General features: G+C 43.1%; 1 protein-coding gene across 2 annotated transcripts in view; it reads right to left on the bottom strand.

Annotated features, from left to right (window-relative positions):
• SVEP1 (sushi, von Willebrand factor type A, EGF and pentraxin domain containing 1) overlaps window positions 1-27,196 on the bottom strand; it is a 154,541-nt gene that overhangs the window by 12,144 nt on the left and 115,201 nt on the right. For both annotated transcript variants that reach the window (XM_084834685.1, XM_084834684.1), the window contains exons 35-46: window positions 25,863-26,054; window positions 23,048-23,215; window positions 21,865-22,537; window positions 17,971-20,765; window positions 15,868-16,093; window positions 14,527-14,682; window positions 10,560-10,623; window positions 9,156-9,329; window positions 7,704-7,877; window positions 6,840-7,013; window positions 4,324-4,500; window positions 2,859-3,029 (exon numbers count right to left, since the gene is read on the bottom strand). In XM_084834685.1, the coding sequence (XP_084690811.1) occupies window positions 2,859-3,029; window positions 4,324-4,500; window positions 6,840-7,013; window positions 7,704-7,877; window positions 9,156-9,329; window positions 10,560-10,623; window positions 14,527-14,682; window positions 15,868-16,093; window positions 17,971-20,765; window positions 21,865-22,537; window positions 23,048-23,215; window positions 25,863-26,054 (5,144 nt within the window). The remainder of the gene's footprint in view (window positions 1-2,858; window positions 3,030-4,323; window positions 4,501-6,839; window positions 7,014-7,703; window positions 7,878-9,155; window positions 9,330-10,559; window positions 10,624-14,526; window positions 14,683-15,867; window positions 16,094-17,970; window positions 20,766-21,864; window positions 22,538-23,047; window positions 23,216-25,862; window positions 26,055-27,196) is intronic.

Here is a 27,196-nt window from a genome sequence, read left to right as displayed (position 1 = left end):
AGGAAAATATCTACACCAGCTCCAGGTTGACATAGGTGAAAGGTCAGATTTGGAGGCCTCTTCAGGGAATGAAGGGGACCTGTTGGATCTGCGGCTGCCTCTGCCCTGTCTCCATTAACCCCACTGGCAATAGATCTGCACTCACAGAGCTTTCAATGGGCATACTGGGGCAGATGTTCTCCACCAGCAGAGAGCCAGTTCCGCTCCATCCTAACCCCTCTTGGATGATGCTCCAAATCTTGCTTGTCACGACTTCACTAGACTTCTGATTTATATATTGGGCTGAATAGCAGCCAGAATTTGGCATACGTTCTTTGCTCAGGAATAGTTCTGAGTTACAATAGTCACACTTAGTAACAAAACCGACTCTTATAATTATAACACCCATTAATTAATACATCCTTAATTGGGTTAGAATATATTATTCTATTGGGTTACAATATATTATTGGCAGACGTGGGACGTTTCTTAACGCTACTGGGCGCTAAAGGCTTACACGATCTGTGTGAGTCATTGATACTGGCTGCTTTCATGCTGCTTCTGATGTAGGCCCTTCAAAGGCTTAAGTTCTGGAGGCCTTTTATTGGGCAAATAGCTTGCATTATTTATAACATACTTCTTAAAAAAAAGCCCACTGTGACATGAATCAGGAGAACACAGGCTCTTTCCGCCACTTATGCCTTTGGTCTCCCTCCCCCCTTTTTTCCTATTACCCACTTTGGGGCAACAAAATGAGAATTAATAACACACACTATTCAATAGATTATAGAGTTGCTAAATATACAAAAGAAGAAGAGATACTATTATAATTTACTTCTGTTGATGCTCAATATTTACTGGGGATGGATAATCCTACATGTACCTCAGGAGCACAGTGCAGATGGATTGGAGTGATGTGCTTCTGTCAAATTTACACCACGGTATGCTAAATATAGGATCTTTCTGGTGAGTTCAACCATTTTCTCTACTGTAGGACCTGGTTCTCAAGCTGGTTTGGTGTACCTTGTGGAGACAGGCAGGGGTCACAAAACAACTCTGGGGGTTGCAACAAGTGACGGTCCATTGGGGGAGAACGACTGCTGTTGGAAGGCAACCAGAGGCTGGTTGTCTTCCCTCTCTTAGAGCTCAAAGAAGTGCTTTGGGGGTGAGGGTCCTGGAATACAGGCCTAGAAGGTAGTGTCCGTTTAGAGGGAGGCTGCCAAGATCAAAATATTTGAGAAACGTTGAGCTGGGGTGCAGTGGTGATTTCCTGAGCTGTCCTGATACAAATCTAGGGCACAGCTAGGTCTAGCCAGTTATTATGAGAGATATAGAGCTGCTGCTGCTGCTCCGTGTGTCTTCATCCCCTCTTCCTCATTGTCTAGCTGAAGAGAATGGGTGACATCATGTCATCACGCTGTGTGTTGGCTGCCCCCACCTTGTCAGGGTAGAGCAACACACAAGCACAATAACGTCACATCACGTGTTGCTTTGTATTCAACTAGACATAGGGGCAGGTGTGTGGTGGCAGCTCCACAGCCCTCATGTTTAGTTAAACCCATAGCAACCCAATACTCTTCGCTTTTCCCTGCTCCACATATTTTTATCTGTTCCACATGACAGCATACCGGTTACTGCCCCAGGTTTTCCTGCTGGGCTACTAGGCAATAAAGGGAGGAATAAGGAACATCACACTTTGGGGTGGGTTTTAGGTCAAGGTTATTCTACCTCATCCACACAAAAGGCCACCAAACAATATAGGTTATAGGAAACTATACACACACACACACACACACAACACACACACAATGTGTTTAAATATACCACCAATTCTCATATACAATTAAAAGCAAGGTTTTAATAACATACTACAAACAAGGTTAAAAAGATCTATAAACAGTCCTCAAGTATTCCCTACATACATATTATGATAATTGGTATCTATACCAGGCCATGCAAGTTTTACAATGCCCCTGTCCCATACGCCTTTCGACTGAGACAGCCTTCATCAGTGGGAAAAATACACAAATTACAGCCCCTATAATCACCAATTATAACTAATATCTCATAATTGCAGAGATTCTACATAAAGCCTAGAAAACAAAAATAAACAAGTTTAAATGTATCTAAAATACTGTCACTGACTCCGTTAATAAAAGAACTCAAAAATAAGAAGGGGTATATTTACTAACAATTGGTATTCAAACCTTAGGCCTGTGGGCCAAATCCAGCCCACCTGGGATCCCAATCCGGCCCTCCAGGGCTCCCCAGGTGGCCCAGCCCCTTCTCCTGACCCCACTCACTTTCCTGCAACCACTGATCACTTGATGGTTTTCCAGCTTTTGCGCAATCCCCTCCCCAAAAAAAGGTTGAAGTGCCTCTCCTACAGCTTAATTACTGGAATTAAGAGCTTTACACTAAAATATGCTGGTTGTCCTGGTATTTTTGGCCCCACCCCTTTTGGCTTCAGCCACACCCACCACTGGAATGCAGCTGAGAGCGTCTTCGAAATTGAATTTGGCCCTCAGGCTGAAAGAGGTTTAACACCTGTGTTTTAGGTCGTCTGGTGGTTACAGAACTCAAGATACCACTTGTGAGGCTTCAGGTCTGGGCAAAACTGTGGGGCAAAAGTCTTAATAATGATTATTATTTAAATAGTGGCACTGGCATATACTCAATTTCACATGGCATATTCAATTCCGTATGTTAAAAATGATCAGCGTGGAGATCAGCGCATGTGCTGTGTTAGTTGGTGTTTCTTTCACACTCAATACCAACTTTAGGGAAACCCTTTGGAGAGCAATAATAATGCAGTAGCTACTTGTAAAGAATGTATAGAATGCCCCCTTGCACTGTTGTAATAGCATGTGCTTATTTACCTTTGCAAGCGGGTGGTGTTGTCCAGGTTCCATTTTCTAAACAGATACTTCTCAGGGAGCCCTCCAGCATGTACCCGCTGTAGCACGAATAGGTCACTACATCTCCGTACTGATAAAACGTTCCACGGACCAAAGCATTTTCTACACGAGCAGGTGGCCCGCAAGATATCCCTAAATTAAAATAACAAAACTGTGGTTAAATGGCAAACTGCCTCACAACTCGACACAGAACACAAGCCTATTCCTGTCTGGAGACCTCAGAGAACTGGAAAAGGGGTCAATGGTTGACTGAATGTCTTCTTTGAATCTATCTGCACAGGGACTCCAGCATCTGGATAGACAGGCATGGCTGACAGAAATTAACCACCCTGGCATCTTGTTGTATACAGGCAAAGGGGGAAGTTTGTTTCTTCATCAAGTATTTTCCAGACTACAGCCCCTTTTCCCTGTTTGATGCAATTGCAACAAAGGGAAGGGAATTCAGATAGAGGAGTTGCAATAAGGAAAATGGAAGACGGATAAACAGTTATACCTGTACGTCCCTCAGACCATGTTGTTCCAAGGATCTGGGAGGGAAGACTGTGTTCCCTTTAGAGCAGAGATGGGCAAACTGAAGTTGATATGGGCAAGCTAAGGTTGATCAGCTTCCCTCTGTGGTCCCCAAATCCCTCCTTACCTTTGTAAGGGAAACAGAAGATCTGGCAGGCAGGCGACCAGGCACCTGCACATCCCATTCACCTGCAAAGAATGGCACCTAGAGTGTCATTCCTATACCACTCTAGGCACCATACTCTGTGGTTAGGGTGTAGGCAGCACATATGACACTCTAGGCCAGGGATGCAGAACCTCAGGCCTGTGGACCAAATCTGGCCCACGTGGCAGTCCAATCCGGCCCTCCAGGTTTCCCCAGGCCCTATCCTCTTCCTACAACCACTGAACATTTGGTGGCTTCCCAGCTTTTGTACAGTGTTTTTCCCCATTTTAAAAAGGTGCAATGCCTCTGCTAAGGCTTAGTTACTGGCAGTATGAACTTGAAGCTACAATATGCTGGTATTTATGGCCTTTCCCCTTTTGTCTGTAGACCCACCCACCACTGAAATGCAGCCCGAGAGTTTCTCTGAAATGGAATTTGAACTTCGGGCTGAAAGAGGTTCTGCACCCCTGCTCTAGGCACTGTGCTCTGTGGCTGAGTCATGCATGCACCTGCCTGCCGGCTCTTCTGTTCCTCCATGTGGCAGTGGTGTGAAGGTACAGGGAACACTGGGGTCTGCACAGACAGGAGATGAAGAGAAAGAGGGGGAGAGAGACAGAGACAGAGAGAGGGTGTTCCCACCCACTTTTGGATTGTTCCCTTAGTTGGTTTTGTATTCAAGCTTCACTGGAAATAAGAGCTTGATATTAAAAAAAAGAAGAGCTTGATATTTTCTGGAAAAAAAATGAAAGTCATTTTTATTACTATACTTACTTTCACATTTAGCTCGAGTTGGAGTCCATGCCTCGTCAGGATTACAGGTAATGACAGACTGCCCCCGAAGTTGATAGCCCTCTCTGCACTTGATAAATACTTTTTGCCCAACATAAAAAGTTGTCTCTGACAGGAGGGCATTTTCTGGGATTATAAAAGGCACAGGGCATGGATTTGCTGTTTAAGAGCAAGGAAGGGGTACATTTTAAAATTTTAAAAGGACAGTTGTACTTCATCTCTTAATTAGATTACATTGCCATAGGAAATACGTCTCATTTCTAGTTGGTCCACTAATTAGGGGTAAACTACATGTGATTGACGATTGTAGTTCTCTCTCAACATTTTCCTTTCCTTTTTAAAAACAAAAACAAAATGCAGCTATACAAAGGCTGCACTCTTCAATGGAAGACACTTGGGGGAGCAGGAAGAATGTTTTAGCCCTTTCTCACTCCGTAGTCTTTTCTGCTAAAAATCTCTCTAGCTGCTTTTCCGCCTGTGGCTCAAAATATATGAGTACCTGTATCAATTTCCCTATAGGGGAAAAACAGCTTAGATAGGAAGCTGTTTTAGAAGAAAAATTACTGGAAGCAAAAGGGGTAAGATTCCCTTCTCTTTGCTCAGGTTTTCTGCTGAAGTTTGCAGCTTCTTGAACTGTATTTTGTAAAAAAAAAGAAAAGAAAAAAACGATCTGGGGAAAACCACACTAGTGAGCATCAAGCATAATTTGCTCCCTAGCTAAATGTGAAGTTCTGCGGTATGGAGGTTATTAAAGAGAGATAAAATCTTCAGTTTAATTCACCCTATAGCCTGCAATGTTTTCACAGTAGAAAGATGAGGAAGTGGGCATGAACATAATTTACATTATAAATGTTGGCAAAAGAGTAGAGCAAAGGTGTGACTTAGCATTAGCTTACAGGATGAATGTTCCATATGACACATCATTTCTCTGAAATCACTACAACTGCGCCTGCCCTCTTTCCCTTAACCATTTGGGAACAGAGCAACTACCTATTTTTAAACCCTCTTGACCTGCCCATTATTTTAAATTGAGTCTCAGTGTTCAACTTATCCATACAAACGCCAGCAAGAAATTATCTTCCTCTCCCTGCCAATGGGAGAGGTGGCACCCTACATGGAATTAACCTGTTGTTGTTGCAGCAGAGGATCCAACGGAATGCCATGTGTGAGATCCTGGGTCAGATCCCCTGAAGTCTTTTTAATGCTTAAGAAGCAGCTTCACCTGCTTTTAAATGCATAAAATTTAACCCTTTCCCCATGCCATTTCCTGAGATAAATAGCCCCCACCCAAGTTAGCCCTATTGAGGAAAAGAGACAGGCCCCTATATTGCACTTGCCTTTTCCCCAGTGACGTTATTAGGAGCTTCAGGGCAGTTTAGAAAACAGGGCAAAACACACAAATAAAACAGCAACATGTTAAAAAATAAAAAAAATAAAAATTATAATAAAATGTCTTTTATTATGGATAATCGTGTTGGCATCAGGCAGGCCTCTCTAAAGAAGGAATTTCACAAACCAGGGCAGCACCACTGAGAGAACTCTCTGTCAGGTCACCAACTGCTTTACCTCAGAAGGTGCGGGCACCTGGAAAACCTCCAAAGAGAGCCTCAACGCATGGTCAGCTGGTATGGGAGCAGGCATTTTTCAGGTACTTGGGTCCTAAGCTGTGAAGGCTTTAAAGGTAAGCACCAGTAGCTTGGAAACAAACTGGAAGCCAGTGACGTTCTTCAATACAGGTGAGCGATGTTCCTACCTACTGGTTGTAAACCATAGCCTGGTGGCTGCAGTTTGAACTAACTACTGTTTCTGAGCAGTCTTCAAATTTTGATTAGAAAAACTGCATATGGTAAAGGGTTAAATATCCTCATATCTGCATCACTGCCCTGAGCCAATCCCCCCCACAACCGCATATTACTTTTAAACTTCTAAAAAGACATTGGGAGATCTGATCAAGGAACTCTTACATCAAGTGCCATTTGGTCTACACATGCATGCATACTTTGGCTTAAAGCTCCTTTGCTGCCCTCTTGAGTCCAATTGGTGTAACCATGACAAATGTTGATGGATCAACAATACCATGCATTTACTACTGGGAGAGAAATGGCACTTTGCCTTTTCTAAAGAAAAAATGAACGGTTGTTATGGAAAGCTTATGCTACAACAGTCAAGAACTCCAGCTGTGTACGATGCATGGAATTAGACACAAACTGAAGGATAATATACCTGTATACCTGGGCACCTGGAGTGAATTCAAATATGCTGTCTTTAAAGTTGTGCAACAGCAAGATACATCAGAGATCACTGTTCCCCCCCTCCACACACACACACACACACACACACACACACACACACACACACATTTATGCTGGGTAAATCTGGATAACGTCACTGAAGGGAGCAGGCATACTCTGAATGAGAATTACTTTTTGAAAAAGCAGAACCCAGCTTTTGAACCGTTTAAAGTAAAGCCAGTCTCCATGATTTAAATAGGAACATACGTTTGCACAGAGGGACTGGGTGACTCCAAGTTCCAGCTTCTGTGCACTCTGCAAGAGGCTCCCCTTCCAAGCTGTACCCTCTGTTGCAGTAATATGCAGCTCGGCTGCCGACAGTATTGTTTTCATAGACTGCGTTCCCATTCTCAATAAATTCTGGATCTTCACATCTTGTTTCTAAAAAGTGGTATGTTGATTAAGACAATTCTTTCACAATCAACTATTTAATAACAAGATGACAGCATTATCATGAGAAGAACTGGGGCGGGGGGGGGTGTGTCTTCTGGGTGAATCTACATTTCCAGAGAAAGTTTCAAAGACCTAGAGCAGCTTCAGGTAACATGGTACTTGTAGCCACCAATGTGCCCCCAGACACCTTCCTTGGTGCAGACACCCTACTTCTCCCAATTTTTATTTAAATAATATGTACATATTTTCTTACTGGCAGCTGAGATTGCTTTGAAGAGGGAGCCTTTGGCTGCTGCCATTTTAATTTCCCACGAATGCCTCCAGGCAGGTTACCTGCCCTTTGAGACTAGCCATACCCACCCATGGCAGCCATTTTATGGTAGTGCTCAGGACAGTTTCTTAAACTTCCAACTGTGTGCACAGACCCAAACGGTTGCCTACTCCTCACTTAGAGCTACTTGAGGGTACCCCTGTCTATCAGGGCTCCCCCCCAATACCTCTCCAAATACCCATTCGAACCTCTGTAGATGTGAGTTTCTGAGGAGATATATGAATAAATATCTCACCGGTTTGGAATAAGAGGGCAGTGTGTTAACCCAGAGAAGCAGATCCTTAGTGCCCCAGCCACAAGAAAACTAATAGAATACTGACAAACACAAAATACAACCCAATAATCACCTTCACAGGATGGAAGGGGTTTACTCCAGGATCTATTGGCCAAGCAGGTGATATTGTCAGGTCCAAGTAGGTGATATCCAAAATTACATACAAAGGATAAGTTACTGCTGTATGTATTTTCTGTGCCTATGGACAATGCATTTTCTACTGTTGGAGGAGGTTCACATCTTACGCCTAGAAGAGGAAATAATAATCTGTCTTTATCATTTGCTTGGTATTTTAATCTGTTCTCTCTTTTGTAAAGAAGAGTACTCTCTCCTTTACAGGAAAGGCAAAGCAGCAGCATAACGAAGAGTAATTTTTTAAAATATGATCAAGTTTGGGACATTTATTAGCCGATTTAGTTGGGGTATCCAGTCTTTTTTTAAAAGAAGGCTTTTAACCACAAAGTGTAAGGGAGTTTGGTATTATTCTCCCTCAAGAATAACACTGCTGATTAGTCTGCTCTTGGATGTTTCAATGTATTTTAGAATTATTTCTTTAATATTCTCTGTGATGAGAACTCCTTTGAGTTGAAAAGTAGATTATAAATCCTGAAAGAAATAAAATCAAAATAAAATCAATGTAGGGTAGAAGGCAGAAGAGATTTTTAAAAAATGAATGGGCATTCTGTCAATAAACCTTCTGATTAAAAGTATGGATATGGGATAATGCAAACGCCCATTTTAGCATCACCGGTTGAGCCCTTTGTGTCTCAGTAGCATCACTGAGGAGACCTTCTATATGCCTGCTGTGATCAGCTGAATAGATTCTGGTGGAGGACCTGGTGTTTTTGTTTTCTTTTAAAAAACGTATGCAGTGTAAATGGTACAAAATTTTTATAGTGACCTTATGGGAGTGATAAAGACATCCCGTGTACTTTATGGTATATGAAATCCTGAATTAAACATCGTAACACCAGCAGACTAATTATAGCCATGGATTTCTTCTTCGTTACTTTTTGTTAATTGCCAACAGAAAGTTCAAGTCAAACCCTAGAAGGGTACTCAGAATAAATGAGAGTAAATGAGAGTAAAATTTACGAATGTATTTTTCGGGGAGGAAGGGCAAAATAAAATGTAAAGCTCCATATGCACACGCTGGAGTTCATATGGAGCTTCACGTGAATGAACAGTGGTCCAACCCCACCTTCAGACTTGCACTTTCCATTTCCTCTATTCCCTGCTTATGTGAATTTAAGCAGCGCCGTTCTAATTAATGCCAGAAGGAGCAGAGAAAGCTTTCACACAAATAATGCTATGAAAGGTGATTAATATTAGTGAAGCCTAATGTTCTTCGCACAATGATAGAATCCTTGAAAAACGTAGTATCTACAGCCTTTACCCCTTCCTTACTACACTACTGCCCGTGGCTACTACCTGTGGAGAGCTATAGGTTACCACTGGCATTTTGTTAATGTGCTATATATTTCTCTTGAAGAACTTTTGTCCATACGCACTGATCTTTACTTACTCACACACGTAGGGGCTGAGGGGCTCCACTTCTTGTTAACATGGCATATCCTTCGGGTTGGGCCACGCAACTCATATCCCTGATTACAACTGTAGAGAACTTCATCCCCAAACAAGAAATGTTTGCCAAGAATGGATCCATTATCTACTGGTTCAGGGACCCCACAAGATATTTCTGAATGTGAACACACAGATGCTTTTTAAAATCCTCTTTCTTTACAGAAACAAGCCCCCTCACACATACATAGTTCTTAGCCTTCTATATTTCCCAGGGATGTATGGGTTTGTGGCTGATCCACATAAATGGGTTTGCAGATGACAAATTACTTGGAGCATGTGTAACCTATAGACTGGAGCTGGAGGGAAGGGCAGTGTCATAGGATATCTACATGGGGTCAAACGGAGCCCTTCATTCGAAGTAATGGATAAAGGCATAGCAGTATACCTAACCACAAACATGTCTGGCTAAAAGTTGGTGCGAGGGTGGGAAATCTTGGTCCAAATCTGGCCCTACTGGGGTCCTAATCTGGCCTTCTGGGTTCCCCAGATAGCTATGACCTCTTTTCCTGGCCACACCCCCTTCCTCCTGATCATTTAGTGGTTTTACAGCTTTTGCATGGTTTTTCTCCATTCTAAAAGGTTGAAACGCCTCTCCTAAGGCTTACCTACTGGCAGTAAGAGCTTGAAACTAAAATATGCTGATGTTTTTGGTATTTTGGCCCCACCTCTGCTGCCTTTGGCCCTGCCCACCATGGAATATAGCTCCCAAACGCTTCTCCAAAATTGAATTAGGCTCTCAGGATGAAAGAGGTTCCCCACCCCTGGGCTGGTTGATGAAAACGTTTCAGTAATACCCAATGGAAATGGGATGTATTATGCTCTAAGTAATTAAGCCTTATTTTAATGTGTTTTAAGATAGCCTGGCCCAAGACTTAGGCAGGATGGGGAAAAAAATCAAAATAAAAAATAAACATTAATAGTCACCAGCAACCACATAAAAGATACGTAATTTGGAGGAATATAATGGGAACCCTTTTTTAAAAGGCAGGGGCCCTTATCTAGAGCCCACTGCTTCCTCCACATCGTGTGCAGTATAAAGGGGTAGCAAGGGGAGTTTCGTGGGTGCGTTCTATCCCCTGTGTGACTCCAAGCAAATTACTGGATAGGATGTTCGATTAAAAATCCACTGACATCTAAGATCCAAGATTTAAAATGGTACCAAAGCCCCACTGCCAGATATCCTTCTCTCTTAGAAATAAATATGTAAAAGAATGCTATTTAAAGAAGCTCGGCTTCCCCAGGCAAAAACTGCTTAATATGTTCTTATTTTCCTCCTTGAAAAACTAAAAAACAAAACCATGTTCAAGCTCCGTTTGACATGCAATAAAATTAATGCGTAGCTTACTTCTGCACACTGGTGTTGCTCCACTCCATAGTTTATCTACTTGACAGATACGTTCTGCATCACCCTATCAGACAACAGAATGATTCATAAAACAGCAGGAAATATCCATCATTTTGTCATATTCTCACACCCTTGGAAAAGCAAAGGAAATCAGATATGTCTTTGCTTTAATTTCTGCATGATTTAGTGGATACATGACGCCAACATTTGGAGGACGATGGAATGTTAACTTTTCTCTTAGTAACTTTGCCTCCCACATTTGGCTGGCTTTTTTTCTTCTGAAGCTGTATCTGATAACAAATAACATTATTTTAATAAATAAATACTGCCTGGCTCCTTTGTTGCTTGCCTTTTGATGGGAAGTGAAAACATGGCTCTTTCAGCAGGATCTGGGCTGGCAGAAAACTGTGTGTCTATGCTCTACTGATACTTGGCGGTTTTAGTATTTTTTATTATTTTATTTCGCTGTGACTTGTGTTAATTCCTTCTATTACTGATTTTATTGCTGATATTATTAGCCATCCTGCTAGTTTTCAGGCAGAAAGGTGGGCTAGAAATATTAATACACACATAAATAAATAATAGAAGAACATTTATAACTGAGAGCAAGGGTTTACTTTAAGATAAGCTTTTACTTGGAGCCTCATACTCTGTGTAAGTATCTCTTTCCCTCTCTTTGATGTATGAGGATTTCTCCTTTTACTGCAAAGGAACAAACTGACCATAGGTGGCAGTAGTGACATAATTTCCAGCTGCAATGAGTATGAGATTCATTCCGTTCCCCTACTTTATCAGTTAAACCGCAGAATGTGTGTGAAAAATACTGTTCTACATCTCTGTGGGGCTTCCGGCACACTGATCTTATCTACATTACCAGAAAGCATGCCCCCTGGATTTTAATGCTGCTTCCTGACAAAATGTTTAGGACTAGATATTTAGAGGATAATAACAGAAACCCAGTGGCTTCATTCTCACAATCTCCACTTCACGGAAGGTTTTGATGCCCCAACTGTAAATCTCCATACAAACCACTGTTATTGACAGTTTCAGCTCTAGTAGTATATCTCTAACATAATAAAAAATAATATTTAATAATACTGATATAACTCCGTTTGGATAATTGTGTAATATGGGTAATTATGTTGCTGTTGTTTCTCTTGGCTATAAAATTTTGTCTCCATGGCTCCTCTGCTTGTCAGTTATAGAGTGTCCATTTTGCCTCTCTTAATGACAGAATCAGAATATGATTTGATTTGATTAAAGCAAACTCCTTTAAAAATAAGGAGTAAAAAGGTGTAAGAGTAGTATGGAAAAAGCAGAAAAGCACTCCCGCATGAGCCTGCCCATATGTTATGATCATAATGGAAGGCTCTCCTCTGAATCCCCCAACCTTTTGAAGAGAGGTAGGCAGTGACTGGAGAGAAGGCCTCTTTAGCTGTGGCACCCCACATGTAGAATGCCTTCCCCAAGGAGGCTCCCCTGCTGCTGAATTTGATGTCTTTTCGGGAACAGGCCTTGCAGCATCCTATATACTATCACAAACTCATTGTCTGAGTTCCTATGCTTATGTAGGCAAATGGCATTATCCATGAGGGTGGTATCTGCAGGCTTGCAGAAACCCCAAGGTTTGCAAAAGTTCAAAAAATCTTTAAGATACGCCTCTGCTCGGGAGAATGCCCCCAAACAACCCAGTAAGGACTGAGCATGCTCAGTGGGCATGGACTGGTGAGTGGCATTGGGGACTATGAGGAATGGAATGGAGTATTCCATAAGAGAGCAGAATTGGCTGGCGCCTTGAGCAGGAGCACTACACGCTGCAACGTGTGTGTTTTTTTGCAGGTCCCACTCATGTCATCTAAGCTGGTTTTAAATTGATTCGCTTTTATTACTTGCTCTGATCTATGTGGTGGTTATTTTCGGTCCTGCTGTGTTTATCTTTAGTCACTGAGTTTTACTGTATTTTATATTTTTATAATTGTTGGAACTACCCTCGGCGTTAGTTTACACTGAAAGGCAGCATACAAATGTTTGAAGTAGTAAGCAAGCAAGCAAGCAAGCAAGCAAGCAAGCAAGCGTATTACGCTAGTAATAATAATATATCACATTTTAGTGTGTAAGTTTTTATAGTCATTTGGTATTTTCAGATGAAGCTTTTCTTGTGCAATCACACTGCTTCATTCAGAGAATTTTACAGGGGGCCCAGATGACGTCTTCAACAGGTACCTCCCCTGTGTTTTCCCACTGCTTCTTCCATCTTTTTTTCTTACTAGAAAAATCCATTAAGGAAGAAAAGATGGAATAGCTGCACAGTAACGTTTGAATGTCAATGCTAGGAGCTCTCCATAGGGAAGCACCCATTATCCCATTCACCTTTTACGGCAACCCTGTAACATATATCATTAGGAGATTAATCTATACAGGCAACAGACTGAGATAGTAGAATTCTGCGGAGGTAGACTGCAGGTGGGAAGTACCATTTTTGAATGCTTCCTTATGTAAAGAACTCCCTACAAGCAGAAAACTAGCACATCAGGCAGAAAGGGTTTTCCCTAGCCATCTCCCTGCTGTGCTAGTTTCCAACCTGGAGTTTTAATGTAGTAAAAGATTCAAAAATATGATTCCGCACTTACAGTCTGACATTGTACAAAATTCTGGCCTGGTTCGCACAACATGTACGGACCTGGACCATGGGTCAATCACTGGGCTGTTTAGCTGTAAAAATGTGGCTATCCAGGATCACATGTCATGCTCAGCAACCTAAAAAGGAGCTGATTGTGGGCTGCTGAGTAAAAGTGGAAGGGGTGGATATGCTGCAGGCAGTGAGTCTGCTCTCTCCTGCTCGTCCCCGACAGCCCAGGGGCTGTCATGTTGTGCGAACCCATTTCAGAACTTCCACTTCATTTGTACCTCATTATGTTGCATGTGTAGATCCAGCCATTTTGCCATTTTACAGATGTAGAACTTTAACTAAGGGCAAACAGTCCCTTAGTTCAAACAGTCATTCCTACTTGGGTCCAGACATCTGAGTAAAAAATAAATATACATGTGCTGTACCCATCTTAAAGGGTACATGTATTCTTTGTGACTTCTTTAAAATATACAACAAAGGTGTTGCCGCTTTCCTATATTTTAATGAGACAAGCAGTACGGATATCAGAGAATTCCGCCACGGACTCCAGGGAGGGAGTGAGGGAATCCATGGCGGAACGGCCTCCCCCCCACACCACCCTGCAGAATCCCTCTGGGACAGAGCTTACCTGGCAGCGGCTGCAAATGGTGGCCGTCATAGCGGCCACCATTTGCATCCTTGAAATCAGTCGTGATAGGCTACGTAAGTATTTAGCCTACATAAGTATTTAGATAGGCTATGCAAATTTGTGTGGCTGCCTTTACCGTGATCGGCTACGTAAATACTTATGTAGCCTATCATGGCAAAGAGCAGGGCGGCAAATGGTGTAGCGGCTGCCATTTGTGTCCCTGCTCTTTGCCGTGATAGGCTATGTAAATACTTACATAGCCTATCACGGCTGACTGCAAGGACACAAATGGCGACCGCTATGATGGCCGCCATTCGTGGCCGCAACAGCCCGGACACAGCCGGAACTCTGGCTGTGGCCAGCCCTGGCCAATGGCTCTGTGGAGCTGCCGCAGAGCGGAGCCGGCCAGGGAGGATTCCGGGGGGAGGTACGGAGTGCCTCCCCCCCCCACGGATGCCTTGGAGCAGAGCCAGGTAAGACTTTCATACATCCCTAACAAGCAGTAAGTAAGATGTACATGCAACCTCCATAACTTATGTGGCACATTTGAATTTTACTGTCAGGTTTCTCTACCGAAGAGGAAATGACGGTGAGAGAAGCTGTCCTAAGCGCAAGGGATTTGAATTAACTTCTTCCTGATCTAAATCTCATTTGTTATCTATTGGCCACATGCTAACCACCAGACCATAGAAAATATTTCATCGACTTACTTCCAACTCATAACCAGAGCTGCATTTATAAAGAATGGTGTCTTTGTAACTGTATCTGTTGCCAACCAATATTCCATGTTCTGGGGCTTCAGGATTTCCACAGGACACAGGTGCACAGATATCGCTTGAAAATAATGGCATCCAGTTACCGTTATTCTAAAAATAGGGAGAAAGTATATGCAGGGCTTGCTAAGCAATATAAAAGCAACGGAAATAAATTTACAGGTTATATATAATATATAAAAAGCATTAAGGACAGCAAATTCCTTAACATGCATGCAAGGCTTTGATTTTCCTTTTCAAAAAAGCAGTTAATTGAAAACTGCTTTGAAATACTCGTGACTTGCAAAAGCAGCTTGTAATGTGAGGCTTCTTTGCTGCCAATGGCTTCTCTGTTCTTTCACCTGAGGGGGCAACTGCTGTGTCTGCAACGTTGCATCATGCATGTAGAGCCACATCTTCTGTAGACGCAATGGCTCTGCAGAGCACACACTTCTCTTTACAGAAGGAAGGAGGGAGTGTAGAAACTTTGTACATGAAGCAGAAGTGTGCACAGGGCTCCAGAATGGTGTGACACTTCATGTGCTGTGCTTTTGGGGACTGAAGACTATTTTGGGGAATAAGAAAAGTGACCAACAAAACACTTGGTGATTAGCAGAAAGGGGTACTTTCATGAAACAAATATTCTTTGGAAGGAGTATTCTTTGGAAAGCACTGGAATCAGAAAGTATTGCTGAGCAAACATGATTAGGGGCAGGTTTTTCTTCTAAATCACAATTTTATTCTAAACACAATTCTGAAGATGAAAAATTGCCTGGGGTTGGTGCATGGCAAATCAATAAACAAGGGTTGTGTTGCAGTCATGGATTTTTCATTGACATTTTGCACAGTCATTGTACAAGTTGATATGCATCAATAGATGAAATAATTATAATTATTATTATTATTATTATTCTGTTCCTGGAGGCAGGTCCACACTCTGCTGAAAATTTCAGCTCAGCTCATTCTGTGGCAAAAATTCCACAAAATCCATGATGATGATACAATCATCATATGTAACGTTTTGTTATGGGACGGAATGCCCAGACCTTCTAATAACCAGATTTTATTTGATTTAAAAGTTACATCTTAATCCAATATGTCGCTGCCACCACTGTAAAGCGATTAGAGGGTAGAATTATTTTGAGTACAGTTAGGCTTTTGTTTAGCAGAAGAACAGTACTGTGTATAGCCACAGCAAATGTTGGTCTTCAGGAATGGCTTCTGTCAGCACAGGTATATGAATATAAAAGACAGAGACCTTTACAATTAAAAAAGAAAATAACAGAAGGAAACCTTTACCTGGCATGTGGAAGTGCCTGTCCCAATCAAATGATAGCCTTCTGTGCATGATAAGATAATGCTGTTATTCACAGTGAATTCATCACCGGAAATAATTACATTGGTTGTATTGGTTGGCAGGGGGCATTTTCTGGGGCAACAAGAAATACTGTCAGGGGCCCAGTGTCCATCTACCTGACAGGTACGTGTATCCATTTCTGTCTCCATCACATAACCCTCCAGACATCTGCAACATACAAGGCACACCCGTTATCAGCAATAGGTACATTTCAGATGCAAAAAGAAATCAGGGGTTCTCAGAGTAATATCTTCAGTTTAAAAACTCATAATACGTGTATACTCCCCTATGTATAATTCTGACTAGAGAAAGGCAAACTCCCCTCGGTTTGGTTCAGGAATTATTTATCAGTTATAAGCATTTTTTTTAGAGAACTCTTTGGGTGGGGTGGGGAGGGGGGCAGAATCCTGAGAGATCTAAATTGATTTCTAATATTGGTTGTGCTGTGTTAGATTGGTTTAATACTGTCTTTTTGTGTGTTTTTTGGTCCATGTCCTGGGTACTAATCTCAGCTCAAATCGTGCTAAGCAGACAGCCCCCAAAGCAGCTTTTGAGGCTCCAAAGACCTCCAATGATGCTTTAGAGCCTCGAGGAATAGGAAAGTGTAGAGCCCCTGATCTTTTCTAACCAAGCTTTGGGAAGCTTCCCAATCTAAGCAGCCAACAGCTTAAATAAAGGGTCACATTACAGGCACTGAGAGCTATCACTCTAGCCCATTGTCCAGTTCAGATTACGTTGATGAATGAATGGTGGGGCTGAGGACTCCTCCCCTCCCCCAAGCTCTGTCCCCTCCCATCTTATGCTCGTTTTGTAGTGAAGATCCAGGCTTATATTGGTTCTTTAATGTTGGTTAAGGAACCAATACCAGGGTTGATTAACCCAGAGTTCTCTCGATTGGACATAATGGGGAACTGTGGCTTAATACAAGTCAGGGCCTTCATGCCAAAGATAGCATGCAACAGGTAGATATAGGAATACTTGGCACCTCTACTTGTTCCAAGCTTCATAAACCATGGTTTGATCTTCCAAACCAGGCCTAAGTTTTCATGAACGCTTTAGCTTATATAAAATACAAAAGCACTCCCAGGCACTTTTCTCCCAGGCACTTTGGTGTTAGTTGCAAATTACTGTTGGCTGCTTCAGTTGGAAAGGTTCCTGTCAGACAAGCTCAGGGACTGCACAGCTCCCCCCCCCCAACCAAGGCTCAGGAACAAGCATTGGGGCCAAGGACTCCTCTGTCTACACATCCTCCTCCCTTTGCTTGCTGGCTTTGGTGTAAAGACCCTGGCTTGTATTAAGCAGAGTTCCCTATTATTATTGTTGGCCTTAAAATCCCCTCATGGGGGTATTTGTTTAGCTACATCTGATCAGTAATTGGTGTCCAGGCCTTGGACTAACAAGAGGCTTAAAGTACAAAGCCTTCCCTATGCATGTGAAGAACTTCATTTTACATTTTGAGCTGTAGAAAATGTATTTATTTATTTAATTTCTATACTGCCCAATAGCCAAAGTTCCCTGAGCATGTTTGGGGGAAATTGTGCCCAACTTTTATTGCATCTGAGCATTACAGACTAGACAATTTTGTATTCCCAATCATGTAACTATGAATTCCTGCATTATCACTAGCTGTGACCCAGAACCAGGAGTGGGCTGCATCAACTGAGACTACAGGTGAAAATTCTATTTGTGAATGTTTGCTCCCCACCCCCCACAAGAAAAACTTTTTATTTCTTCTTGCAGGTAGACTTTTATGTTGGGGGGCACTGAAAAATGGAATTCCCCATCTACAGTCTTAGCTAGTACACACCACTCTGTCACCTCATTCTGGTGTATGTGTGGGCCAGGGAAAAAAATGCTGGCATTTGCGAAGATCCTATGAAGTGTATGTATGTAGACACTTGGAGTGTGCAATCCTATGCATGTCCACTCAGAAGTAAGCCCTATTGAGTTAAATGGAGCTTACTCCCAGGTAGATGTGTATAGGATTGAAGTCCTAGACACTCATGTATTAGATACTCTTAGACAGTTATATAAACTCTTCTTACTTGTACTGGACTTTACTCCCATAGGCCTGTGACTCTCCAAAAGCAACTGCATGAGGCACCGAAGGTGGCGGCCCACAGGTCAGTAACATGCAGCTTGGGTACGGCTTACTCCAGACTCCCTTTTCTGTGCATGTCAGTTCCGAGCTCCCTTGCATCACATAGCCCATTTCGCAATTATAAATTATGGTATTCTGATCCACAGAGCTGCTTCCGTTCATGAACGCATTGGGGACCGTTGGTGGAGGGCCGCATGAAATAAGCCCACAGTGTGGAAAGCCAGAACTCCATCTGCCAGCAGCTTCACAGGTGATTTCTGAAGGGCCCAGCAGTCTGAAACCTTCTAGGCACTGGAATTCCACAGTCTTACCGCAGCCGAAATGGTTACCTTTAACTATTCCATTCTGAATTGTTGGCACGGAGCATTCACACGGCAGGCAAGAGGAGGGCCTTCCACTCCATAAACCATTTGACATACATTGCCTCACTGGATTTCCCTGTAACTCATAACCAGGAAAGCAAACATACTCTATATATTCCCCATAACTGAACACTGAACCGTTCAGGAAGCCATGAGAGATGTCCTCAGGAGGCCCACAGCTGACAGGCTCACAGAATGGAGCTTCTTTATCCCAGGTACCGGTAGCCTGACAGATCCGTAAGGATGCACCATGCAGTACATACCCTTCATCACAGCGATATTCAATCCTCTGCCCAAAGCCAAAATCTGACCCACTAATTTGCCCATGGGGAAGCATTTGCGGTACGGCACACTGGACTGTTCTACACACCGCAGGGCTCCCACTCCAGCTTCCATCTGGAAGGCAGACTCTCTTCTGGTCCCCTCTTAGCAGGAAGCCTTCTTTGCAGCTGTACTCAATAATTTTTTGGAAGGTATATTCCTCTCCAGTCACTTGGCCGTTCTCTAAAGCGGAGACTTGGCCACAGGAAATGGGAATGCAGATGGGCTCATTTCCATCCCATTTTTGGTCAGCCTGGCATGTTCTCTTATCTGAGCCATCTAACTGAAACCCAGAATCACAGTCATACTGGACTGTGCTCCCGTAAGTATAAGTTTCCCCTTTTACTGTGCCATTCATAGGTCTGCTGGGCACTGCACACGATATTACCTCACAGGTTGGTGCTGCACCACTCCATTGCCTGCTGGACATACAAAGCCTCGTGTCTGAGCCAATCAGCTTATACCCTGGCTTACAGGTATACTTCACTGCACTACCAAGGATGTTCTCTGTAAAATGTACAAGACCATTTTCTGGAGGCAATAGCAATTCACACTGAATGGAACTGCAGACTGGAGCACTACCATTCCACATTCCATCCTCCTGGCAAGCTAAGATGGAACTTCCTAAGAGTTCATAGCCAGGGTAACAACTATACAAAACTATCATCCCATATAGGTAGCCCGACAATGGCAGAGTATTAATGGCCTTTGAAGAACTTTGCATGTCTTTCTCGTTATCAACTATTAAAGAGAAAATTGGTGGGCTGGCAATGCGGAACCCCTCTTCTGATATACCTTCTTGGCCAAAAAGTTTTTCTTCACTGCTAATTGTTACATATCCCCCAAAGTCTATATGGGGAGGGAGGCCACAGTCTGTCGGCAGGCACACTGGACTAACACTCGACCATCCCAGCTCCTCACAGGTCTGCATAGCAAGACCGGAGAGCTGGAACCCTGGAATACAGCTGTATATCACCATGGCACCATAGCTGTAATCTGCACCTTCTACAAAGCCATTCTCAATCGGCTGTGGAGGATCACAGTTGATGGCTCTGCAAGATGGAACTTCTGCATTCCACTCCCTTGTTTCCAGACAACTCAGGACACTCTGCCCTTCAAGCTGGAATCCTCTGTCACATGAGTAGGTAACTGTCTGCCTGTAGTGTAGGCCAACATACGAATACCGGCCATTCTGAATCTCCTTGGGCTTGGAGCACTCAATGGGCTTGCAAGCAGGCTTTCCTCCAAGCCAATGGCCATCCTCTCCACAAAGAATGGTAACGTTTCCCACTAGCTCAAAGCCCGGCTTACAGTTATACAGTGCAGTGCTGAGATAGGTAAGGCCTTGCACATCCACAATGCCATTCTGAATTTCCTCCGGCTGTGGGCACTCGACTGGAATGCATTCTGGTAGTGGGAAGCTCCATTCACCGTCTGCTTGGCAACTAATGGTAGAAGCTCCCTTCAGCAAAAACCCATCCATGCATGTATAGCTCACTGTGCTCCCAAAATGAAGAGAAGACACTATGGGGTCCCCAAAAGGAATATAGAGAGGCCTATGGCACAGCACCACTTGGCAGACAGGGAAAGAATCATTCCACTGCTGGGATGGCAAACATTTCAGTACGGATGCACCACTCAAAATGAAGCCCTCTTTGCATGAAAACTGCACCACGCCTACTTGATCAGCCATCTCCTTCAGGACAAGCTGATTCTCAATTAGTGGTGGCTCTGGACACTTTGTTGGGACACACTTGGGGTTGTGTTTTTTGTTCCACATCCCAGATTTCTGACAGGTCCAAGAGGCATCTCCTAGCAGCTCATAGCCTTCATCACAAAAAAAATGGACCTTGGCTCCCACTTCAAAACTTTCTCCCTTGCTGAATCCGTGATGAAGAGGAGGTGGCTTCCCACAACTGAGGAGCATGCAGGATGCAGGTGCTTCACTGTGCCATTGACGGTTGGCTTGGCAAAATAACACTGGACTTCCAATCATCCGGTAACCAGGACTGCATTGGTATTTCACTTCACTTCCAAAATAACGTCCTGTTATGTTCTGTAAAATGGACCAGAGCAAATGTTATGACTCATAAAATGTCACAATCCTGGCAAATAGCACTACTTTTTGGTAGTGCTAAAACCTTAAAGGTCTGGTTGCTAAGACAACAGCTAACATATCCCCCATTTAGGGCACAATCCTATGGCTGCTAGTCAGTGGCTAGATGGCCATAGGATAGGTCAGTTCCTGGGAACCGACCTTGGAACCCAAGCTCCGAAGTCGGTTCCTGGAGAACCGACCTCCACCCAATCCCACGTTGCCTCATAGGCAGCACGGATCGGCCCCATGTTCCACGCTTGTAAAAGCAGTGTGGAGTGGCGAAAACAGGGCATTCCCAGGGGCGGGCCAGTGCGGGGAAGTTGGAAATTCGGTATAACACATCCTATGTGTTGTCCAGCCACCACTTCCCACGCTCCAAGGTCCCGCAGCTAAACAGCCAAAATCAGCTGTCTAGCCGTGAAAGCAAGGCTGGGGGAGCAAGGAGGAGATCCGCTCCTCACCAATCCTCCTGCCCTGCACTGGATAGGCGGTCGCCCCTGGGGTTGGGGGCAACTGTCGATCTTGATAGGATTGCTCCCTTAAACATTTAAAGAACCTACAGAATCCAGGTTTTCTCCTTGTAGCTTATGAGATGTGTTAGCTCACAGGTCAACTTTACAGAAGAGAAAACATCAAAAACAAAATATTGGAAGACAATACTATAAACAACAGGCAAATTTAAAACGTGTGTACATGAGCTGTTTTCGTTCCCTCTCTCGGTGCCTTTATGGATGATAAATGAAAAATCAAGTGGTATTAGATACATCATTTGGTACCACTGCAAATCTCCCCACCATCTGTACAGGAAGAGTATTTGAAAACGCAGCTGGTGAAACGTTTTCTGGGTTTATGAGTGCCCTCCTTAAAAGTGCTGCACTTATTTGATAAAGCTGCACACATCTGATTTTGCGAAGCCTGATTGCCTTTGTGTCACATTCTCATAATTACATCAATTTTAATTATTTCCCATTTGCTTAGACTTTAATGCAAATGAAAGACTGAAACCTCCAAATGTACAAATAGTTATTAATGCATATGTCCAAAGCCTTAGCAGTACCTTAATATCTCCATGTGCAAGTTTAGGTGGATCCCCACAGGACACTGGATGACAAGTAGGCATAGTACCACTCCAGGTTCCTGTTGCTTCACATGTCCTCTTCTTCTCTCCTTTGATATAATAACCCCTAGTGCAGCTGTAAGCTACGATTGCCCCAAAACTGTAATTTGTGCCAATCGCATAGCCATTTGCAATGTTTGCTGGCTCTCCACAGCGAACAGGAATGCACTGGATAGCCAAAGGGGAAGGGTTCCATTGGCCTCCCCGGACACATTCAATCTTAGCAGAAGTGTTTAAGACAAAGCCCTCCATGCACTTGAAGCTCACAGTTGACCCAGCTGCAAACTTGGCCTTGTTTGAGGATTCCAAGATACTGTATGACACGGACAACGGTCTCTCGCAGAAATCAGCTATACACTCTGGAACATCTTTGTAAGCAGGGGGCACCCACTTTCCCTGGGCATTACAAAGTAACTGGGAATTGCCAGCTAAGCTGTACCCATCAGAGCAGTAGTAGATTGCTACATCGCCGAATAGCCGATGGCCACTCTCTGGAGAAGCATGATCCACAGGGGGTGGTTCATCACAGGAAACAGCCACACACTGCTGGTGATTTAGGTCCCATTTGCCATTTGACAAACATTCCACAGTTTCAGGACCAATTAATGTGTAGCTATGGATTGAAAAAGAACAGCTACATTAGATTCATGATGGAATGGACAGACAGCTTCAACTGTTTTATAAAAACCCTGAAAGGAACAGTTTTTCTCTTTTAAGGTGCCTTGGGAAAGTTTTATTTTTAAAGGTGTATAAACAATTACAAAAATTAAAATGCACTTTTGCTGTAAATGTTGGAATCCAGTTCTTTCGGGTATTATCCTGCTAAAGTTACACACTTTAAGTCCCACTGGATGGGAGGCTTAAGCAATTTTAAATTATTGGGACTTAAAAGTGCTTAAGGGTGCAATCCTATGCATGTTTAGACAGAAAAAAAGGTATACAGCTCCCAGCATTTCCCAGCTAGCCATGCTGGCTGGGACATGCTGGGAGTTGCAGGCCTTTTTTCTGCCTAAACATGCGTGAGATTGTGCCCTAACTTTGTTATATATTGATATGAATATAGCTTAGACCACAGCTATAAAAGTATTTAAAACTTCCAGTCAAGTAGAGCTCATTTACATACCCTTCCTTACACGTATAAGTGACTGTGTTTCCAAAGGTAAAGTTGTTCCCAGTAACAACAGCATCTTTAATGACAGGAGGAAGATTGCAGGAAACAATTTCGCAGTCTGGAGGTAAACTGCTCCAGTCAGCTGAATCTTCACACACAAGAATGGAGGCTCCTTGCAGACTAAGAAATAAACAGACAAGCATACGGTGGCTTGGGAGGATGCTGGGAGAAGCAGGAAAGAAAGTCTCTTCTATCCAAATATGATCACAAAGTTCCTCTTTCACTCTTTTCCTTGAAAATGTTTATCAGTGATCAGTTAAAGGGTACATGTCTAAAGATTAAGCTGTGATGGTTCCAAAGAGTATAGCATCACCAGATAGAAAATCCTAAAAGATGGGATACTCACTTTTTATAATCTGCAAAAAGATGTAACCCAAAAGGTAAACACATACATGGTATGTTTGGATGTCACCGTAAACCAGATTTTTTACATGCCGACTTGCTTGATCACTCCCGCTTGGCTCCTCCTGTCAGCAGAACCAGCTAAACAAATCAGGGAGTCTCTATCCATGGTTTGTTTAGCGTTATGTCCAAACTGGGAACTCTGCCTTTTCTCTCCCACGGCAAGTCAGATGTATGTCTCCAGGTTGTCGGAGGAGAGACGAGGCTAAACAATCATGTTAAACAAACCATAGACAGAGAGTCCCTGGCTTGTTTAGCCACTCCTGCTGGCAGGAGGAGCCAAGTGGGAACGTGGCTTGCTCACGGTAAGCCACAATTTTTTTAAAAATTCTCGTAAACCAGATTTTTTAAAGAAATTGGCACCAGATCACACAAATAAAAATCTCTTTATTCACAGAGCAGTACCATCCCACAAGCCATGTTTGATGACTGAGAAGGTGGGTAAATTTCTTAAAAGGAGATTGTTTGCTAAACATCCCGCAGTGCTTAGCTTATCACCCATTGTTGGTTAGCATGCTGTGTGAACAGGTACACAGTCTTGCTGTGTGTTGGATTTTCACTGCTTTTTTTGTAAAAAAACAAAACAAACCCCAAACAAATCATGTTTGTTCCAGGACTGAAGAGGAGGAGTGCATGGATTTGATTTATCTTATTAAAAAAAAATTAAGAAGTGAAACAGATCTTGTAATAGAGGGTATTTGCTGCAGTAGAGTGGGTAGCCAATTGTCTGGATTTTACCTTAAATCATACCTAGGCAGATCAGGGATCTGGTTTTTATTCTGTTTCCCTGCTGCCCCCTCTAGCGTCAGTTCAATCTGTAGCAAGTTGATCCAATACATGGAATTCAGATTTTTAAAAATGGCAGCAGTGATTTGTGCAAATTGGATTTTCCCCCCTTTGAGTCTTTAAGTCTGCGCAGATGGGGTTTAATTTTTTAAAAAATTTTTTTATCAGGGGTCTTGAGCAAGTCTGCCTGTCCAGCAGCTATGTAGCCCCACAGAGGCATATTTTTTTTAATTTTTTTTTTCAGGGGTTGTACACAAGTCTGCCTGTCTGGCCACAGTGTGGCCCCACAGAGGCATATTCCCATTGTAAATATACTTGTCAGTTTTATTCTCTCCACACACTACTTTGTTTAGCCCAGCAGAGCCAGAGCCATATTCCATGTTTGTCAAAGAACTTGTCAATTTCATCCTCCACTTTGGTGCTTCTTGTGGGGTGGGGGGAAGCTGTGGAAATCAAGGGTGAAATTGACAAGCTCCTTGACAAGTATGGAATATGGCTCAGCTGGGCTAAACAAATTAAGTAGTGTGTGGAGGGGATGAAACTGACAAGGATATTTACAATAGGAAGATGCCTCTGTGGGGCCACACTGTGGCCAGACAGGCAGACTTGTGTACAACCCCTGAAAAAAAAATTAAAAAAATTATGACCCCCTTTGCATAAATTTAAAGACCCAAAGGAAAAAGAAAATATCTCATTTGCACAAATCTCCAGACCCAAAAAATGAAAAACAAACAAAAAATCACTCCCATTTGCGCAAATCACAGGACCTGGAAAAAATGCGTCCCTTTAATGTGTGCAAAAAAAAAAAAGGGAACATTACCAGAATCAGAAAAAAGGCCCACTACAATCCGCCACCAATTATTGGAATGGACACATGCCCAAATCCCAATGGAATGGAATTCCCAGAGTCAAACATCCCTAAAGCAGATGGGCACTCTAAGTACAGCGGTACAGCAGGAATGCCCAATTTCAAAAGGTGTGAAGGAGCTAGAAAATATCCCTCTCCAATTTCAGTTTTCAGAATTCAAATTCACAATGGCATGGGTGGGAGGGGAGAGAAGGAATATTACCATATTACAAGTAATGTCATAAACCCCAGATTCTGCAACTATAGTCAAAATGTGCATTCTGTTCCCTTCACATCACCATAACATACAAAGCTGCTCTCGTTCATCATGTTTAACTGAAAATTCTTCATTCAAGTGTTTCAGGGTCCTCTGTATTCAAAAACATTAATTGATTAAGAAGCAATTAATACTTTATTGGGTTTCAAGTATAAATAGAAACCTTTTGAACATAAGATAATATGCAGATTTTGCCTAGCAAAGCTTTTTAAACATACTTAAAGATTAACGACTACATTAAATGTTAGTAAGATTACTAATTCTACATGATAGTCCCATGAACATTAACATTTTACATGGAATACAGAAAAGATCTTAAAGCTTCCCCCAAATTTCCACATATTTCATTTTGCATAAGCACTTCTCTCAGTTCATAAATACATGAACAAGCTGTTTCTATCAGGAATTTTCACACAGACATACAATACAGTAAGTCATCTTGGTTTCTTGATTACCTGTAACCTGTGTCACAGGTGTATGAGACATTAGAAAGGTACGTCACGCCACTCATTGTATACTTCCCATTGTTTATTTCCTTTGGGAGGGGACATTTTACTAATTCACAAAATGGAGAAGAATGATTCCACCTGCCACTGGCAAGACACACAGTTTTTTCTTCACCCATCAAAACGTATCCCTTATCACACCTGCATTTAGACAAGAAAGCAAGTATAAATATGCACTCTTTACCAGCATCTCTCCTGGTGTGTTAACTCTAGGGATGGCGGAGAATTTCTCCCCGAAACTTCAGGGGGCCGAGCGCCAACGCATTCGGCCCCCCGAAATCGGCGGTGAAATTCTCCACCCCCCGCCCCCCCCCCCCGGGATGGGACTTACCTTTGGCGAATGTCCCTCCCGGCGGCAGGTCCCGGTGGCGGTCCGGCTGCCGCCGCCACCATTATAAAAAAAAAAAGTAAAAAAAACAACAACACACACACCCGTGATAGGCTACGTAATGATTAACGTAGCCTATCACGGCTAGATTTCCAAAGTCAGCCGTGATAGGCTACGTAAATCGTCACGTAGCCTATCACGGGTGACTTCGGGGGGGGGGGAAGCGCGTACGCAAATGGTGGCGGCCCATGGGCGCCGCCATTTGCGTTCCTTATTTTGGCACGTCTAGTCTACGTAAACATTTACGTAGACTACGGCGAAAATAAGGGCAACGCAAATAGCGTTCCCTTATTTTCTCGGTAGTCTATGTAAATGTTTACGTAGACTAGACGTGCCAAAATAAGGAACGCAAATGGCGGCGCCCATGGGCTGCCACCATTTGCGTACGCGCTTTTTTTTTTCCCAAAGTCACCTGTGATAGGCTACGTGACGATTAACGTAGCCTATCACGGCTGACTTTGGAAATCTAGCCGTGATAGGCTACGTTAATCATTACATAGCCTATCACGGGTGTTTTTGTTTTTTTTTACTTTTTGTTTCGCGGCCGGGGAGGCGGGGCGCCTCCCCCCCCGGCCTGAATTTCGGCCGGGCGAGGCGGGACGCCTCCCCCCCTCGCCTGAACTTCGGGGGGAGAAGTGAAGCGCCTCCCCCCCACCGCGAAGCACCCCTGCGAAAAGGTAAGTGACTTTCGTACATCCCTAGTTAACTCAATTGTCTAAATGGTTTTCCTACCAAAAACTAGGAGTGGAATCAGATGGCTAGTAATCATGTGGTAGATGCTTAAAACTTGCTGCACTGTGGTTCTAATATGTAAGGCACAATAGACTGTAACCACCAATTCTTTGTTAAACTGAAGATTACCATGCCTTCCTGTTTCTCCAGATTTCTGAGCAAT

Source organism: Heloderma suspectum, chromosome 2, assembly GCF_057233095.1.
Source record: "Heloderma suspectum isolate Gila_16-S chromosome 2, 16-S_ref, whole genome shotgun sequence".
Taxonomy (NCBI): domain Eukaryota; kingdom Metazoa; phylum Chordata; class Lepidosauria; order Squamata; family Helodermatidae; genus Heloderma; species Heloderma suspectum.
Note: the sequence above shows the minus strand (reverse complement) of the source record. Positions and strands in the feature narration are given on the sequence as shown.